This window comes from Schistocerca nitens, chromosome 2, assembly GCF_023898315.1.
Source record: "Schistocerca nitens isolate TAMUIC-IGC-003100 chromosome 2, iqSchNite1.1, whole genome shotgun sequence".
Classification (NCBI taxonomy): domain Eukaryota; kingdom Metazoa; phylum Arthropoda; class Insecta; order Orthoptera; family Acrididae; genus Schistocerca; species Schistocerca nitens.
Genome location: NC_064615.1, coordinates 603,701,678 through 603,720,577, shown reverse-complemented (window position 1 = coordinate 603,720,577; position 18,900 = coordinate 603,701,678). Strand labels below are relative to the sequence as shown.

The window sequence follows — 18,900 nt, the reverse complement described above, 5'->3', positions numbered from 1 at the left end:
CATTTGGCCATCAGGTGCAAATCTGGCAATGTGAATACAAGAAAGACATTTAGAAATGTTTCCATATGTAACGGATTAGGAACGCGATGTGGGCAGTAAAAGTCAAACGAGCGAGAAAGGTATAAGGTTGATTCTATTATAAACTACAGTTTACAGTGTTTGTTCAGCATGAGCACCAGAGACGTCGACGAGCTGCAGTACAACGCCAGATTTGCACCTGGTGGCCAAAATTGGAACTAATTTTTTTCCAGCTTAAATCGGTTCCGCATGAACGCATTACCATCTCTACCACGTTTTCTGCCATACGATAATTACAGCACACACTGGATCTCTGTGAGTAGCTGCAGTTAAATTATACACTACCGACCATTAAAATTGCTACACCAACAAGAAATGCAGATGATAAACGGGTATTCATTGGACAAATATATTTTAATAGAACTGACATGTGATTACATTTTCATGCAATTTGGGTGCATAGATCCTGAGAAATCCGTACCCAGAACTACCACCTTTGGCCGTAATAACGGCCTTCATACGCCTGGGCATTGGGTCAAACAGAGCTTGGATGGCGTGTACAGGCACAGCTGCCCATGCAGCTTCAACACGATACAATAGTTCATCAAGAGTAGTGACTGGCGTATTGTGACGAGCTAGTTGCTCGGCCACCATTGACCAGACGTTTTCAGTTGGTGAGAGACCTGGAGAATGCGCTGGCCGGGGCAGCAGTCGAACATTTTCTGTATCCAAAAAGGCCTGTACAGGACCTGCAACATGCGGTCGTGTATTAAATGTACGGTTTCGCAGGGATCGAATGAGGGATAAAGCCACGGGTCGTAACACATCTGAAATGTAACGTCCACTGTTCAAAGTGCCGTCAATGAGAGCAAGAGGTGACCGAGACGTTTGACCAATTGCACCCCGTACCATCACGCAGGGTGTACGCCAGTATGACGATGACGAATACACGCTTCAAATGTGCGTTCACCGCGATGTCGCCAAACACGGATGCGACCATCATGATGCTGTAAACAGAACCTGGATTCATCCGAAAAAATTACGTTTTGCCATTCGTGCACCCAGGTTCGTCGTTGAGTACACCATCGCAGGCGCTCCTGTCTGTGATGCAGCGTCAAGGGTAACCGAGCTGATAGTCCATGCAGCTGCCAACGTCGTCGAACTGTTCGTGCAGATGGTTGTCGTCTTGCAAACGTCCCCATCTGTTGACTCAGGGATCGAGACGTGGCTGCACGATCCGCTACAGCCGTGCGGATAAGATGCCTGTCATCACGACTGCTAGTGATACGAGGCCGTTGGGATCCAGCACGACGTTCCATATCAACCTCCTGAACCCACCGATTCCATATTCTGCTAACAGTCATTGGATCTCGACCAAGGCGAGCATCAATGTCGCGATACGATAAACCGCAATCGCGATAGGCTATAATCCGACCGTTATCAAAGCCGGAAACGTGATGGTACGCATTTCTCCTCCTTACACGAGGCATCACAACGACGTTTCACCAGGCAACGCTGAACTGCTGTTTGTGTATGAGAAATCGGTTGGAAACTTTCCTCATGTCAGCACGTTGTAGGTGTCACCACCGGCGCCAACCTTGTGTGAATGCTCTGAAAAGCTAATCATTTGTATATCACAGCATCTTCTTCCTGTCGGTTAAATTTCGCGTCTGTAGCACGTCATCTTCGTGGTGTATCAATTTTAATGACCAGTACTGTAGCTATCTGCTAGTGTCCGTGGCGGGCACCTTACGGTCTGTCCGCCAACCACACAGCAGGGAGTCGGGGGTTGCCGCGCTGTCAAGGTGCCCGCACCTCAACCGCAGCCCGTCTTACCTTCAACAGCAGGTGCTCTGTATCTGGGGGCGCCACACCGCCGCTGTTACCGGCACCAGCTCGCGTCCCCGGACCCCGTAATACAATCACTACTTCCGAGCAGTCATCCGCCGGGTGGCTTTGTACGTCGCCTCCAGTAACTCTGAAGTCTATCTGCGAGAGTGTGAGCTCCAATTTCATCTTGCGAGTTCGACATCAACGCTCACTAAGTGCAGTTCGTCAGGGAGCAGCACATGCAATTAGTTTCAAGACACAGACAGTGCGGCAGATACAGACTTTGCCTATCACAGTGCTTCCTTACTACTACTGTGTACCTACTCAGACTGTATCTTCAAGAACTGTTAACGAGTAGTCCCGTTTCTCATCAGACTAGAATGCGCTTTCAGCTGCAGTCAGAAGCTGTTCAGTTGCTTTTCAGACCCTAACGTTATGGTGTATTCTGTGTGTCACTTTTACTGTACCACCATTCTTGGTCACCTGGACATATCTCCGTTCTTGTAGCATGAATCACGCACTATGGGATACTAAAGCGAGAAAGGAAAAGTAACAAGCTCAGGGCATACAAATCCAGCAGGCTGGGAAAACCCAGGGTGTATATACACCCGCTATTCTTTCTAAGTTCCTGCAAGGAGAGTACACACAAATACGTTCAGAAAAATGTATACATTCTTTAATAGTCAATATTAAAGCAACAAAATGACGTAACGCCACAGTTCTTGCATGGGCGAGGTTATTTTGTGTGTTCTACGTGACCCCCATTAGCAGGCAAATAAAGTCGATGTCGCTGAACGTTTGGCCGAACTACGGCTGTGAGCGTTGCCGGTGTGATAGCCGCACGGGGCGCCTCGATGGTTCCTCGTAGCTCGGTCAGTACAGCTGGTTTCTGTCGATAAACTTTATTTTTTAAGGTCCCCCTTAGGTAGAAGTCAAAAGGTGAAAGGTCTGTAGACCGTGGTGGGTACTCAACAATTCCTCTTCGAACTATCCATCGTCCAGGGAGATTTTCATCCAAAGAGGCTCAGCTATTTTTGTGGTAGTGAGGTGGAGCGCCATTCTGTTGTACATAGAATCTTTCATTTCCAAACATCTCTCGGGTGGCATGTAAAATCGATGTTTGCAGGGTATGAAGATACACCCCACCAGTTACATTACCTTCAAAGAATAATGGGCCAATCGAACTGCGCTGTGACAGGCCACACCACATATCAACACCCGGCAAATTAACATATTTGTCCACATGAACACGCGAGAATATATCGTACAGAACGATGTAGGTGTTCATTTCTTCCGTACGCTGTACGGGATTGGAATAATAGAAAATTATTGTGAAGGTGGTTCGATGAACCCTCTGCCAAGCACTTAAATGTGATTTTCAGGGTATCGATGTAGATTTAGGTGCGGTCTGCAACAAGGCGAAATGAAAACAAAAAGTGAACACAATGCCGTGTGGCTGGTTCATGAAACTCTCTCAACATTTGAATGGAGAATTCATCACACCGTCTAGCGTTATATGTACTGACAATACTGCTCGCCAATATTCCAGGTATTGACAGTACGTCAATGCGCACCCTCAGGCGGTCAAAATATTGACGGTTTGACAATATTATTCCACTTGTGAGGGCCCCTTCATGCAGGGGCGCTAAGATGTCAGTATGCCGGTATCAACAACAATCCTGCCAACGGCACTAAGGCGGGATTCTTGCAAGACGAGCCAAGCATTTCAACATTTCCGGGCCACACGTTTGTAGTTTCGAATGAGGCTGGAAGCAGCACGTCGGTCCAATAAGTGGGCCCCAGCCCACATAAATAACCATCCATTTTAGCAATCCCCAGTTGGGCAGCATTTATCACGATGAGAGGGCAACGCCATGCATCTGAGCGATATGGGTCAGAAAACAGCCGTCACAAGTTGAAGCCTCCACCGCCGCAAAATTTTCGCACCCAGTTTTCCTTTCTGGACACGGTGCCCCTCTATTAGTGGTATGCCTCCAGGCTAATTCCAGTAGCAGCCAGGTCAGCAGACGGGGACAGCAGAGTCGTTCACTCACCCCTAATGGCACAGACACCTGGACGCCACTCGCAGGGGCGAGATTCGACATCGGAGGCTGTCATCCCCTGCAAGTATTTTGGCAGTCTTCCAAGCGCCTGGCACCGTCCGCGACCAGCCATGCAACGCCAGACTGGGGCGCACTCCGCTGAGTCAGCTTCTGGTATCAGCAGTCTGGGCGCAGACATCACAGGCCACTGGTTGACAGCTATCCGCCGCTGCCGAGGACGACGCACCATGTTCAACATGTGGCGAGAGGGGCGTGACCGCCGCATTGAGTGTAGTCGCCTGGGTTTTATTAAAAATTTCACTTTTGATGTTGGTTATCTGAGCTGCCTTTGGGCTGCATCCTCGCTGTGACTCACCGCCGTAACCGAACGTTGCACAGAAGTGGCCCTTCACCCTGAGTCCACTTTAGGGCAGATACTTGTAATTTCGTTTCTCCGGTGTGTAACTCGACTCTGTCCAGACAAATATTGCTTATCATGACTTTCATGCTTCGCCCATTGTCGACGGAAAGCGTCTTTGTTTCTTGTCACAAACAAAATTAGTTTTAAAGCGGACTTTTAAGTGCCTATTCCATTGAGTAGTCCGAAATTAGCCTAGTGCGATATTAGTTTTTCAACATTTATTAACTCTGAGTCAAACAATGTGAAAAAAGTATTTTAAGACATTATTACATTTATTATCATAATAACCATCGAATACAAGAAGAAATCGGCATAAAGTAAAAAAAAATTATTTCAAAAAGGTGGTTGTACTTTCGAACCATTGGGACATTGAGTTTTCAAAGACGGAGCATTTCACTCGCAATTTTCCTAGACAAAATCCAACATATTTAAACTTCCAGGAACTCCTAACACTTAAAAAATATGGTCCTAAATAACAAGCAAAATAGACCTAAAAGTTAATAAATTTTGTATCACGACTACATACTGTCACAGTGGTTTCATTTCTATAGAACACATAAAAGTAACAGTACGAACTCACATTCACGTTACAATAACTTAGATATACTTAGTTTCACTATCAATGATCTCCTCAGTATGGCCACTATAAAACATCGCGAACTCCTATACAATCACGTAGCACAAACCCCGCGCCGACTGTTGCTTTGAGCGCTGTCTAAGTGACTGCGGCTTTCGTAGAAATACCTCAGTGTACCACTAGAAATCTCTGCCTTTTCATGCGAAAAGCACTGGTACTTCAAAAGAAAACAACGAAATTTTGTTTTGTGGCAGAAACCACTGGGGCTACAAAGGTTAACAGGGACAGAAAAACACGAAAATAACCATCATACCAATAGCGATTGCGCACCGCTTCTGTTTCTGTTTCACGGTAGCAGTCAGCGCGGGCAATGCAGTCGCTGCTAGAGTACTGGTTATTCTACGTGTTTTACTGTCTCTGTTATAAATATCGACAAAATTAATATCGCGCTAGGCTAATTTGGGACTGCTCAATCGAATGGACACTTAAAAATCCGCTTTACAAACCATTTGCTGAAGACGCTTTCCGCCGACACTGGGTGTCAGACGTAAGACGTGATGAGCAGTGTTTGTTAGGGATGACTTCAAGGACACACTGCAAAACTGGAAGAGCGAATATCTGCCGAAAAACCAGAGAAAATGTAAATGACGACTCTTAGGAGGAACACACTGTTTATTCTGCAAGCCATCATACAATGCATGGTGTACCATACGTCGTACGAGTGTTATCGATTGCCTTTCCTGTTGCCTTGAGCAATGAAGAAATTGTCCGACTATGTATTCCTATAAAAGCCATAATTTCGGTTCTCTTTTTCTTATGGTCCCTAAGCGAGATATACGATGGTGCAGCACAATGACAGCACAATCGTCTTTGAATATACCGAGCGAGGTGGCGCAGTGGTTCGACACTGGACTCGCATTCGGGAGGACGACGGTTCAGTCCCGCGTCCGGCCATCCCGATTTAGGTTTTCCGTGATTTCCCTAAATCGCTCCAGGCAAATGCCGCGATGGTTCCTTTGATAGGGCACGGCCGACTTCCTTCCCCATCCTTCTCTAATCCGATGAGACCGATGACCTCGCTGTCTGGTCGGTCTCCTTCCCCAAAGCAACCAACAACGTCTTTGAATACAAAAAGCACCGACCGAACAGGTCCTGAAGGTCAAACGGAACCCACCGGCCACCATGTCATCCTCAGCCCTGAGGTGTCGTCGGATGCGGAAACGGAGATGCATGCGATGACCACACCATTCTCCTGGCCGTTTCCAGTTTGTGTGATCGCTATCGCTACATCTCAATCATGTAGCTCCTCAATCGGCCTCACAAGGGCTGAGTGCACCCCGCTTGCCAACAGCACTCGGCAGACCCGAATGATAAACCATCAAAGTGCTAGCCAAGCCCGACAGCGCTTAATTTTCTATGATCTGATGGGAACCGGTGTTACCTCTGCGGCCAGGCCGTTGGCCTTATTTGAATACAGGATCTCTGAAAGTACTTGACAAGGTTTCGCGAAAACTATGGCGTCTTTTCTTCCGAGGATTCCCGTTTAAGTTCCCAGAAATTTGTGTAGACTTGAAACTGACAAAGATAGTACGCTGTTTGCGTGCTAATGTTGTGAGAAGCTGTAAGAAGTGGTTGAAAGACGTTGAAACCACAAGAATGCGACACGGTGTTTGACGTCCACGCCTCATCAGAGAACGTGAAGGTCTGAGGTTTGTCTGTTCTATAAGGTAGGATAGGCGATGATCTGTGACCGATCTGACTACACAGTACAGTGCTGGCGCAGACTGTTTTTCCGAATACAGTGTACAGCGATGTTTTTGATCTCGAGGCTCCGCAACAAACGACCTGTACTCATTCTATAATGTCATATGGTCAATATGCGATTTCAGTGGATACAGGATTATCCAGATTAGACCGTGGATCGATAGAAATGTGTCGCCTGGGCTGAAGGAACGCGTTTCTTGCTATACCAGTTCGACAGTCGTGTCCGGATACGCTGTCGTGAAGGCGAATGGCTGTTCGACTCATGTCGCACCTTACATGGGGCATTCGCTGGACTTCCATGGGACCTGTATTAGTTATCAAAAAGTACCGTGACAGCTGTGGACTCCGTGAACACACGAGGCCATAATTTTGCTACAATTGTTTGAGTAGCATGATAGCGAACCTATTCTGAACCAGATGGAGCGCATCTGGGACGTTATCGTGCGACACCTTCGCTTCCTCGTGCTCAGAATGAATTTTCCTTCTGCAGCGGAGCTTGAGCTGATATGAAACCACCTGGGAACAATCCCTCCAGGCTGTGGATAAGCCGTATCTCCACAATATCCTTTCCTCCAGTGGTGCTGGTCCAATACGTTTCGCAAGGGAGCTTCTATAAAGTTTGGCGGGAAGGAGACGAGGTAATGACGGCTCGTGAGTAGTGCTTGGGTCGCTCAGTTGATAGAGCTCTTGCCCGAGGGAGGCGAAGGCACCCGGTTCGAGTCCCTGTCTGGCGCACAGTTTTAACCTACCGCAAAGTTTCATACAGACTCGTAATCTGCAGTAACTGAGCACCCTGTGCAGAGACATCTGGTGCCAAATCACTGCTGATATCTACCAAGGACTTGTCGAATCCATGACATGCAAAATCGCTGCTGCACTGCGTTTCAAAAGTCAACACGACATTAAGCAGGTGGTTGCAATGTTCTGGCTCATCAGTGAAGATCAGCGGTAGTCAAAATTTTTTGACCAGTTGCCAATACTGAAACTGTGGGTGGGCTCCTCGGACCACATATCTACCGATCTTATTATTAATTGGTAACCGACATAAATCAGTATGTTATGAGACCCAAAAAAGTAGCTATAGAAAGATTGCTCGTGAGTTCTGATCGTAAAAAATCCGCACCGTTTATAAAACTTCACGTCGAGTTTTCTCTGATTTAGAGTGCTCCCATCATCAGCGACGCCAAAATTGTGATGCTGTAATTGCCTGACGAAGTTCAAAATGGTTCAAATGGCTCTGAGCACAATGGGACTTCTGAGGTCATCAGTCCCCTAGAACTTTGAACTACTTAAACCTAACTAACCTAAGAACATCACACACATCCATGCCCGAGGCAGGATTCGAACCTGCGACCGTAGCGGTCGCGTGGTTCCAGACTGAAATGCCTAGAACCGCTCGGCCACCCCGGTCGGCCTGACGAAATGGTGTTGTGTTGTATGTATGACAGGATGGTTAATTGATTGATAACAGTAATTGTACTTTATTTAAATACGTTATGAGATATTATACACGATCACAAATATGTACTGAATGCTTTGAATGTAATTTTTAGGGTGCCATACCTCAGTCCGTGGAAACGGAAGCGTTTTAGGATTTCTGTGCTGTCCATCCATCTGTCTGTCTGTCTGTCTGCCTGCCTATCCGTCAAAACTCGTTTTTGTCAGTACGGGGTAGACATACCGAGTTGAAATTTATGCCCCATACCAAGGTCTATCTTCCCTTTGTAGTGTAAAAAAGGTAAGTATCTAAGTCAGTGCAATCAAAAGAACGGCCCCATACCAAGGTCTATCTTCCCTTTGTAGTGTAAAAAAGGTAAGTATCTAAGTCAGCGCAAACAAAAGAACGGCCATTTGTGTCACATGTTTTTGTATTCTCAAACTCACTCCTCAAGAACTATAGGGTACTTCCCGTTGATTAGAAACATGAAATTTGGCAAGAAGCAAGGTTTCATAATAAAAGTAAAGAGGAAAAAAGCCGAAAATTGATAACTGTAATTATATCACATAAAAAACGTTCGCCATTGTAAGTTACATTGAATTCATCATCGGTGAAAGAAAAATATTACTGCAGGCATGCATAAATTGTAGTCTTGTTTTATTTAGTAAGTAAATGAAAATTCTATTAAATCTTCTCTCTATACGTACGTAAACTTAAGTCCCATGCTCGCTTCTTTTTGTATGTGGAGCTTAGTCTTAGGAACGACTACAGAGATTTTGCGATATTGCAGTGCCTGTGTTACTCGGAGTTACGATGGAGAGTTCCTTCCGACATTAATTCTTGTCCGAAGAAACAGGGACTGCTGCGACTACAGCCGTTATGAATAACATGAAATGTATTCGCAATTGCGAATATGGACAACCATCAGCTGTGTAATGTAAAGACGACAATGAAAATTTGGCCTGGACCGCGACTCGAACCTGGATTTTCCCGCTTATCACGAGCGGTCGTCTTACCATTTGGCTACCCGAATAAGTCTTATGGTCAGATTCAAGCTTCTATATGTCGTCAACCATGTGTCCACAACCTGTACTTGTACATCCATTATGTACGAGGGTCGTTCAATAAGTAATGCCCCACATTTTTTTTTAAAAAAGCCATTAATATACACAACAAACGCCCTTGGTGGGGCTTCACATTTAATGTTTGTTCTTTGCGCTGGTGAAGTTTCGAACCGTTCTTGCAGATGGCAGAGCCGTAGCACAGCGTCAAAATGGCGTCTAAATAAGATTCACGTTACAAGCAGCGTGCTGTTATTGAATTCTTGAGTGCAGATGCAGTGTATGGCGATGCTGCAGATGGTGGGAGTACAGTTAGGCGATGGGTAAAGAAAGTTACAGCCTCAGGAAATGTAGAAACAGAGCTCCATGATCGGTCACGCTCGGGACGTACTGTCACAGCCACTGCTCCAGATATGATGAATAGTGCAGATGCCATTATTCGCGTTGCCTCTACAGCTGCCGATCAGCATTGGAAATGCGTCTGCAATGATCGAGACACTCGGATATTCAAAGAGGTGCTCACGGTGGGTTCCACGAATGCTCACAGTGGACCACAAGATTCAAAGAGAGGCCATTTCTTCTGAATTGTTAGAGCTTACAGATTCTCTACGGGGCACCCACTCTGAAGGTGACGCGAGTGTCAGTCATGCAGTGAAAACATTGCTACGCCTACAGGACAAGAACTTTTACCAGCAGGGAATCCATGCTCTTCCACAACGTTGGCGTACAGCCATAAAACGTGACGGAGACTAGGTGGGAAAATAGGACATGGACAACACATGTTGATGTATATTTTCACCAAATTCTGTCTCTTAACAATAAATATGTTCTGAGAAACAAAATGTGGGGTATCACTTATTGAACGACGCCCGTAGATTCCCTTACAGAGGAGACATTTTACTTTAAAGTCGCTTGTCCGGTGTTCGATAAATACGATACCGTAGTGACTATGTTACTCCGAATAAGATGCACATTTCCTTGGGACATAAATACATGGTTGACGACCTATGGAAGTTTGCGTCTGGGCCTGAGTCGTGCTGGGATAGCCTAATGGTATGGTGACCGCTCGCGTTAAGCGGGAAATCCGGGGTCGAGTCCCAATGCGGCACACATTTTCAGTGTCGTCATTCCATTATAAAGCTGATGATAGTCCATATTCGCAACTGCAAATATGTTTCATATAGAGATTTCGATATGGTCTTCGAATTCCTGGGACCGATATCTTGCCACTATCGATACCGTTAACAGGCCAAAATTGTCAAGGTTCTCTGTTCCTGGGATAGACGAACTGTCTACAGAATATGCATAATTAAGTATGTACGCAACGCTAAGTGCGCAAGGTCTACTCGTACCTGGCCAATTTTATTCTACTATCACAACACCCTTAATTTAATTTCATGTTCTTTGCTACAAATATGTAACACATTTCAGGATGACCGTCTGTATGTAAATGTGTATTTAGAACTTCTGTCGGGTAGACCGTTCGCCAGGTACAAGTCTTTCAATTTGACGCCACTTTGGCGACTTGCGCGTCGATGGGGATGAAATGATGATGATGATTAGGGCAACGCAACACCCAGTCTCTGAGCGGAGAAAATCTCCGACCCTGCCGGAAATCGAACCCGGGCCCTTAGGTTTGACATTCTGTCGCGCTGACCACTCAGCTACTGGGGGCGGACACCGTCTCTGTAAAGCGCATTCACGCGACCGTGTGAGTTCCGTTTGCAATTTTTATTGTAACAGCTCATCGGTTCGAGGCGCGCACGGCAGTGAGATTTCAGTACTGGAAAACAAACGACAAAACATTTTCCCGCACGCATCCTCAAACACCGTAGCGGTCCCGATACTTACCTCTCTGTCCCTGAGGGGAGCAGCCAAGTTGGCTCGTGGCCGAATTCACGGAAGTTAAGCGCATCTTAAAATATTACTATCTGTAAGTACTTTTGTTTCTCACTGAACAGGAAAACTACACTCGTAAAAGCTCTTACCGTTGCTTGACGGTTTTGAATTCGGTTGTTAGTTGTTACGAGTAGAGGTCCCCAGCGGTGGGATAGAGTTTTTGATATCGTCTATATGGTGATGTAGGTTAGGGTCCCAGGTATCACACCCTACAGCCATTCATCCGGGTCGGCCCTCGTTTACGAATAACCAACTAAAAAAGACTTCGGAGATTTGTGTGATGCTGTACAACTGGAATAAAGGTATGTTTAACAGATTGATTCTCTAGCGTAACGGCGAAGTTGTGGACTGTCACATGCAAAAGGTTGATCGTTCAAATTTCATCAGGAAATTTGAATGAAGACTTTAATTCTTAAATCGTCCACGAAATGATTTTGGTCGTTATTTTTATTCAGTTAATTACTTTGAATCGATATTTTTTCCTATCGCTTTGTCCCATCATTTTAAGCATTGTGTTAACTTTAACGTTTAAATATTATTTTTGTTCCTATCATACTTTCCCCACTTGCAATCACTGTTAATGTGATTTTAATTATTTTTATGTATTAACTTCGATTTAGTTTCTTCCGTATCAAAAAATTGGTTCAAATGGCACTGAGCACTATGGGACTCAACTTCTGAGGTCATTAGTGCCCTAGAACTTAGGTTAAACCTAACTAACTTAAGGACATCACACACACACACACACACACACACACACACACACACACACACACACATATATATATATATATATATATATATATATATATGCTCGAGGCAGGATTCGACCCTGCGATCGTAGCAGTCGCGCGGTTCCGGACTGAAGCGCCTAGAACCGCTCGACCACCGCGGCCTGCTTCCGTTTCATCATGCTATATTTTTGTCCATGTTAGTATATTCTTTATTTCCGTTTGACTTGAACTTCATTTCATTTATAATCCATTCTTTCGTTTAAAGATTCATCTGCGTTACTTTGTCCACACTGCAGTAACAATGAGTGTTTTTAAATTATGTCTGACAATTGCCATTCAAAACAATGTACATCTCCTAAAGAAAAATGCATTTTTACACCACTACACAGTCAATAAAAAAAGATTATTTCGTCCGTTATTTTTCTACCAATGCATCGGCAGTTGCAAATGTTCAAGTATTATGACAGATAAATAAAAAGAATTCACGTGCACAAAGATTCCAAGCCGGCCTCTGTGGCCGAGCGGTTCTAGACGCTTCAGTCCAGAACCGCGCTGCTGCTATGGTCGCAGTTTAGGATCCTGCCTCGGGCATGGATGTGTATGGTGTCCTTAGGTTAGTTAAGTATAAGTAGTTCCAAGTCTAGGGGACTGATGAGCTCGGATGTTAAGTCCCATAGTGCTTAGAGCCATTTGAACCATTTGAAAGATTCCAAGTAGATAAGAATGACAGGCAGAAAAATGAGAGCAATTGATAAAAATAACAGTGATTAAAATAATGTGACGCAGTAATAGAAACAAAAAATTACATTTCACGCAATTAATTCAATATAAATAACGACGGACGTCATTTCGAGAAAGATTTAAAAATAAAAGTCTTCGAACCTCCAGAAGATTTGAACCGGAACCTTTTGTATATGACGCCGGTATCTTCACCATTGCGCTTCGCAACCAGTCTGTCATGCAGTGCTTTAATAAAACTATGGAGTATCCTGCGAAATTCCGCATTTTTTGTCGTCGATTGTTCGCGAACGTGGATAACCAGGATGAATGGCTGCAGGATGTGGTACCTAGGACCATAAATTATTATTATTATTATTATTGTTGTTGTTGTCTTCAGCCCTGAGAGTGGTTTGATGCAGCTCTCCATGCTACTCTATCCTGTTCAAGTTTCTTAATCTCCCAGTACCTACTGCAGCCTACCTCCTCCTGAATCTGCTTAGTGTATTCATCTCTTGGTCTCCCTCTACGATTTTTACCCTACACACTGCCCTCCAGTACTAAAATGGTGATCCCTTGATGCCTCAGAATATGTCCTACCAACCGATCCCTCCTTCTTGTCAAGTTGTGCCACAAACTCCTCTTCTCCCCAATTCTATTCAATACCTCCTCATTAGTTATGTGATCTACCCATCTAATCTTCAGTATTCTTCTGTAGCACCACATTTCGAAAGCTTCTATTCTCTTCTTGTCTACGCTATTTATCGTCCACGTTTCACTTCCATACATGGCTACACTCCATACAAATACTTTCAGTAACGACTTCCTGACGTTTTAATCTATACTCGATGTAAACAAATTTCTCTTCAGAAACGCTTTCCTTGCCATTGCCAGTCTACATTTTATATTCTCTCTACTTCGACCATCATCAGTTATTTTGCTACCCAAATAGCAGAACTCCTTTACTACTTTAAGTGTCTAATTTCCTAATCTAATTCCCTCAGCATCACCCGACGCAATTCGACTACATTCCATTATCGTCGTTTTGCTGTTGTTGATGTTCATCTTATATCCTCCTTTCAAGACACTGTCCATTCCGTTCAACTGCTCTTCCAAGTCCTTTGCTGTCTCTGACAGAATTACAATGTCATAGGCGAACCTGAATGTTTTTATTTCTTCTCCATGGATTTTAATACCTACTCCGAATTTTTCTTTCGTTTCCTTTACTGCTTGCTCAATTTTCAGATTGAATAAAATCGGGGAGAGGCTACAACCCTGTCTCACTCCCTTCCCAACCACTGCTTCCCTTTCGTACCCCTCGACTCTTATAACTGCCATCTGGTTTCCGTGCAAATAGTAAATAGCCTTTCACATCACCGTATTGGTGCTTTTAAAATAGCTGACCCGCCGATGGGGACTTGTCCTTGTTAGGCGCGAATTATAAAATAAAACTGAGAACCGCGGACAGCACGAAAACTTCATGTAGGTTTGACGACAACTGGTGCAGATGGTTGCACTTCAGTTACAGTGTGACCGAACTGTTTGAGTACAGGCACCGTACGTGGGATCCGCGCAGCGTTGTCGACGGCCGGGCGCAGAGCAAACAGGCGAGGCGAGGCGAGGCGAGGCGAGGCTGCTGAAAGGGACAGCGGCTGTTGTGTCCGGCGCGGCGCGGCGCGGCGCGGCGGCGGTGTCTCCGGTTGCCGCCAACCACTCCATCAGGGGCCGTCAAGTGCGAGGCACGGCCCGGGCCCTTCCTCGATCAATCAGCCGCAGCGCCTGGCACCACGTGGCGGTCCAGCCGCTAGCTAGCCCACGAATGCTCGCCGCCGGATCAAGTGTAATTACGCGCCTCACCGCCTTACCGTTCGCTTCATAAGTTGTTAATTACGACGCGTCTGCTGGCAGTGACTGATCATTTCCACGGACACAAAAAAGGGAAGAGACACATTCCGACAGTCAGCCACCAACTCTGTGGGTTTGTCACGCGTCCATAAATCAACAGCGCTATGTGACGCTGTAAAAGTGGATACTGAATCAGACTACTGAAGAAAAAGTGCGCACCTTTGAGTGCTACAGAGTTTAGCAAACACGAAGACCAATGATGTAGTAACTGTTCAGCTTTTCAAAATTTTCCTTTTCTGCATGTCTGCAACTTACATCAGCTTTCTATGTGACTATAATGACTGTTACGAATAAATTATTTGTTCTGTATTGCTACTAGTCACATAATTTACTTGTTTGTACTTATGCACCGGTAGAGAAGGAGAACCAAACAGTTTGCGTGTGCACGATCTTACCGTCGAAGCGCGTGGCGCGCGTCCTGAGGAGGCCCGCCAGCTTGGATAGGGAGTCTTTGACGGCGCGGTCGAACTCGCGGAGGCTCTGCTGCTGCAGCCGCGTCTCCATCTCCTGCGTGCAGCACGTCGGCCCCTGCGGGCACACCGTCAGGTGGTCCCCTGCAACAAGACCAACGCGCTCTTGACACGCGGTACACGAATAGCTGCAAAAGCTGTCACGCTCTGCAATCACGGAAAGTCAACCAGACAGCGCTGTGAAGGAGTCAGCAGAGCTCACAAAAAGTAACTTAGCACCTGCGCAGAAAGACATTCTCGTTCCCATCGCTAGAGGTGTTCACCTCTTTTTTCCGAAAGCGTGGCCACTTTCCTTTCTGTCGCTGCTGAGCTATCATCCAAAGTGGCCGTCTCAGTTGTTTATGCGTTGATTTTCTTATTTGGCCCTCTAATCAGAGACTTGTGGTTTAAATTATTGGGCGTATTACTGTACCTGTAAGATACGATCGTTTACAGATTCGCTAGCTGTAGTTCAGAAGTTATGTTTATGGATAGGCTTCAGCTGGTGAACTGCGCCTCCACTATCGGGCAGCGGACGAACGTTACGGAAACCTCACTACAGTACTGTTGTCCCAGCCTCTACCACGCTGTCTGCACAGCTACTAGTCATGTTGTTTTTTGCGCGCTCTGCTACCCTCGCGCCAGAAGAAGTCGCAACAACATGTAGGCACGCCAGCTGCATCCGACGCTACAGCCCGAAAATGCAATATTGGCCCACTTGCCACACCATAGAGTAGCAGGCGTAAAACACATGGAGCGAAAGGTTATCTACAACTTGTACGAAACAGGATATAAGGATCGAAGGGCATGAAACGGAAGCAGTGATTGAGAAGGGAATGAGACAGTTGTAGCCTATCCCCGATGTTATTCAACATGAACATTGAGCAATCAATGAAGTAAACAAAGGAGAAAGCTGAAGAGCTAATTGAAGTTGAGGAAGATGAAATACAAACTATGAGCGTTGCCAATGACATCGTTGTTTAGTCAGAAGCAACAAAGGATTTGGAAGACCGGCTGAACGGAAGGGGCCGGCCGTTGTGGCCGTGCGGTTCTCGGCGCTTCAGTCCGGAACCGCGCTGCTGCTACGGTCGCAGGTTCGAATCCTGCCTCGGGCATGGGTGCGTGTGATGTCCTTAGGTTAGTTAGGTTTAAGTAGTTCTAAGTCTAGGGGACTGATGACCTCAGATGTTAAGTTCCATAGTGCTCGGGGCCATTTGGACCATTTGAATGGAATGGAGATATAAGGTAAACTTCAACAAATGCGAAACAAAGGTAACTGAATGTAGCAGAATTAAATTAGGAGATGATGAGGGAAGTAGATTAGGAAATGAGACACTGAAACAAGTAGATAAGTTTTACTATTTGGGCAGTAAAATAACATTGCGGCCGAAGTAGAGAGGATTTACGGGTAAAATATAAACTCGCAATGGCAAGAAAAGCGTTTCTGTAAAAGTGAAATTTGTTAGCACAGAATATAGATCTAAGTGTTACGGAGCCTTTTTTTTAAATATGGAGTGTAGCAATGTATGGAAGTGAAACGTACACTGTAAACAGTTTAGACAAGAAGAAAATAGAAGCTTTCGAAACGTGATGCTACAAAACAATGCTGAAGATTCGGAGGCTATATCACACAACTAATTGGGAGGTACTGAATAGTATGGGAGAGAAAAAATTGCGGTGTAACTTGACTAAAGGAAGGGAATAGTTGATAGAACACACTCTGAGACATCAATTTAGTATTGGAGGGAAGTGTGGGAAAATAAAAACTATCGATGGAGACCAACAGCTGAGTAATAGGAGGTGCTTCAATGGATGTGGGCTGCAGTAGTTATTCGGAGATGAAGGCGCCTGCACAGCAGAGCTACATCAAACCAATCTTCGGACTGAAAACAACAACAACAACCACATTAATTATACGAGACGACTACTAGTAGCTACCGGAAAGCTGAGTTTTGCCACTCGAGCAGCGGATACGCACGGGATACTTTCCTCTTAGCGTGCACATCACAACTGTGTCAGCAGACATCTCGTGGTGGACCATGGCATGGTGCACAACGATTACAGCTAACTGTAAAACAAATCTGTACTGACCTCGACGTCTACCAGACATTGGACTAACCTCTGACAATTGTCTGTTGACAATTAATTGTCTATAAGGTTGCATATCAATCGAGGACAATTGCGGTACAAACCAAAACAATTCATTTATTGATATTGCATGCTTTTGACGTCGGTGAGACTTACTGGCCCCTGCTTTTCCGTTCGAAATTTATTTATTGGTTCTTTAATGACTGAACTTGCTGTAACACAGACCTTTTCAGTTACATATGAGACGACGCTATTCTTGTTGCGCATACGACATTTTCTTCCAGCCTTTAGTGCACTCTAACTTGGTGGCTGTTACTCAGGAGGAGAACGGTTCCAGTCCAGGTGGTATAAAAAATTTTCGTCGACAGTATTGTGACAACAATGGTAGCTTATAGTTTCTTATTATTGGACGGTTCAGCAACTTTCAATCCACTTGACAAGGCCTCATGGAGGGAAGGTAATGACGGAATTGGTTTTGATATATCCGTTGGGTTCCTTGGTAGCAGTCGACAAAAGAGTGACGTTAGTTCGCACCAACTTCTGCCCTCTCTCCGTCAATTTATATTATGACATATATTAACACACAAAGCTGCACTAACCAGCAATTTATTACGATCATTGCCTGTGCGGAAGAATAAAGACCCTAACAGAGTATTTCAGTACGTCTCATGAACGCTCATGAAAATGGGTCATAGTGTTCGGATTCGAATACATGTTCCTTGGTGGTGAACCGAATGCTCCATTTTTGTGACTCAGTTTGGCACTGGTATGTGGATGGTTATTAGGAACGCCAGAGCCGCAGGAGCAGCGCGCCCTTCTCCTAGGATGGCAGAATGTGGAGGACACTTGCTGTACCATTTACTGAGACAGCTTTTAATAGATACTAACTAATTAATAACGACTTTGTAATGTTATCTTTCCAATTTATTGCAACCAACTGTTATGGATTAGGGAACACAACTGACTTTGAATCACCAACGTCACATTACTCTTTTTAATAAAGAACCGTCAAACGGAGTGCTAAGTCCCAGTACACCTCGCCGACACTAAAGAGTGCAATATATGCGTGTTACTTACTTAGTTCAAACAGGGCGAAACGATAGGTCTCTGTGAAATGATTTTGCCATTGACATGTTGTTGCTACAGTTTTTCGTGCGAAGGTGACAGGCAGTTACGGTGGGGCATTGGATCACACACGGTGATCACGGCACTCGACGATGGCTCCTATGTCCGCATGGCTGCTTTCCATGTTGGCGCGATGACATATTCTGTGCTGCGCAGTTGGTTCCCATGCCAGTGCGTCGGCTTCCATTCTCCAGAAATCACAAACGTTCCAGACTGCTACAGACTCGTCAATATAGTCGCTGATATTCCGAGTAGTTACCTGCCGGCCGGAGTGGCCGAGCGGTTCTAGGCGCTACAGTCTGGAACCGCGCGACCGCTACGGTCGCAGGTTCGAATCCTGCCTCGGGCATGGATGTGTGTGATGTCCTTAGGTTAGTTAGGTTTAAGTGGTTCTAAGTTCTAGGGGACTGATGACCTCAGAAGTTGAGTCCCATAGTGCTCAGAGCCATTCCGAGTAGCTAAATGGAATGTTTTTGGAGGGGACCCACTTCAACAGGTCCTTAACAGATAGTTGCCTTGTTATGTTATACAGTGTCGTGGTGACCGCGATCTGACAGACTACATTGTTAAGCGGCACAGTAGACAAAAGCTAGGTGTGGTGGTTTGTGGCGCCAATGGGTAGAATCGGCGGTCTTGACCCCCTTAGTATCATTATCTCTGTTTATTAAGTTACCTGTTAATCTAATTTGTATGGGTCCCTTGAAAATATGAATAGAACCAGAAGAGATGGATGTTAAAATCTTCACATTACTGTAAGTCATCGAACGACCCATATCCACACAATTTTCTGCTCCAGATGATTTGTCTGGCTGTAGTAAGCGTGAGTATCTTG

General features: G+C 45.3%; 1 protein-coding gene across 1 annotated transcript in view; it reads right to left on the bottom strand.

Moving 5' to 3' along the window:
- The window catches only part of LOC126235189 (glypican-6), a 69,491-nt gene extending 51,299 nt beyond the window's left edge, over positions 1-18,192 (bottom strand). Inside the window, exons 1-2 of the mRNA XM_049943919.1 lie at positions 18,141-18,192; positions 14,802-14,960 (exon numbers count right to left, since the gene is read on the bottom strand). Of these exons, the coding sequence (XP_049799876.1) occupies positions 14,802-14,960; positions 18,141-18,192 (211 nt within the window). The remainder of the gene's footprint in view (positions 1-14,801; positions 14,961-18,140) is intronic.
- Between the last annotated feature and the right edge of the window lie 708 nt (positions 18,193-18,900).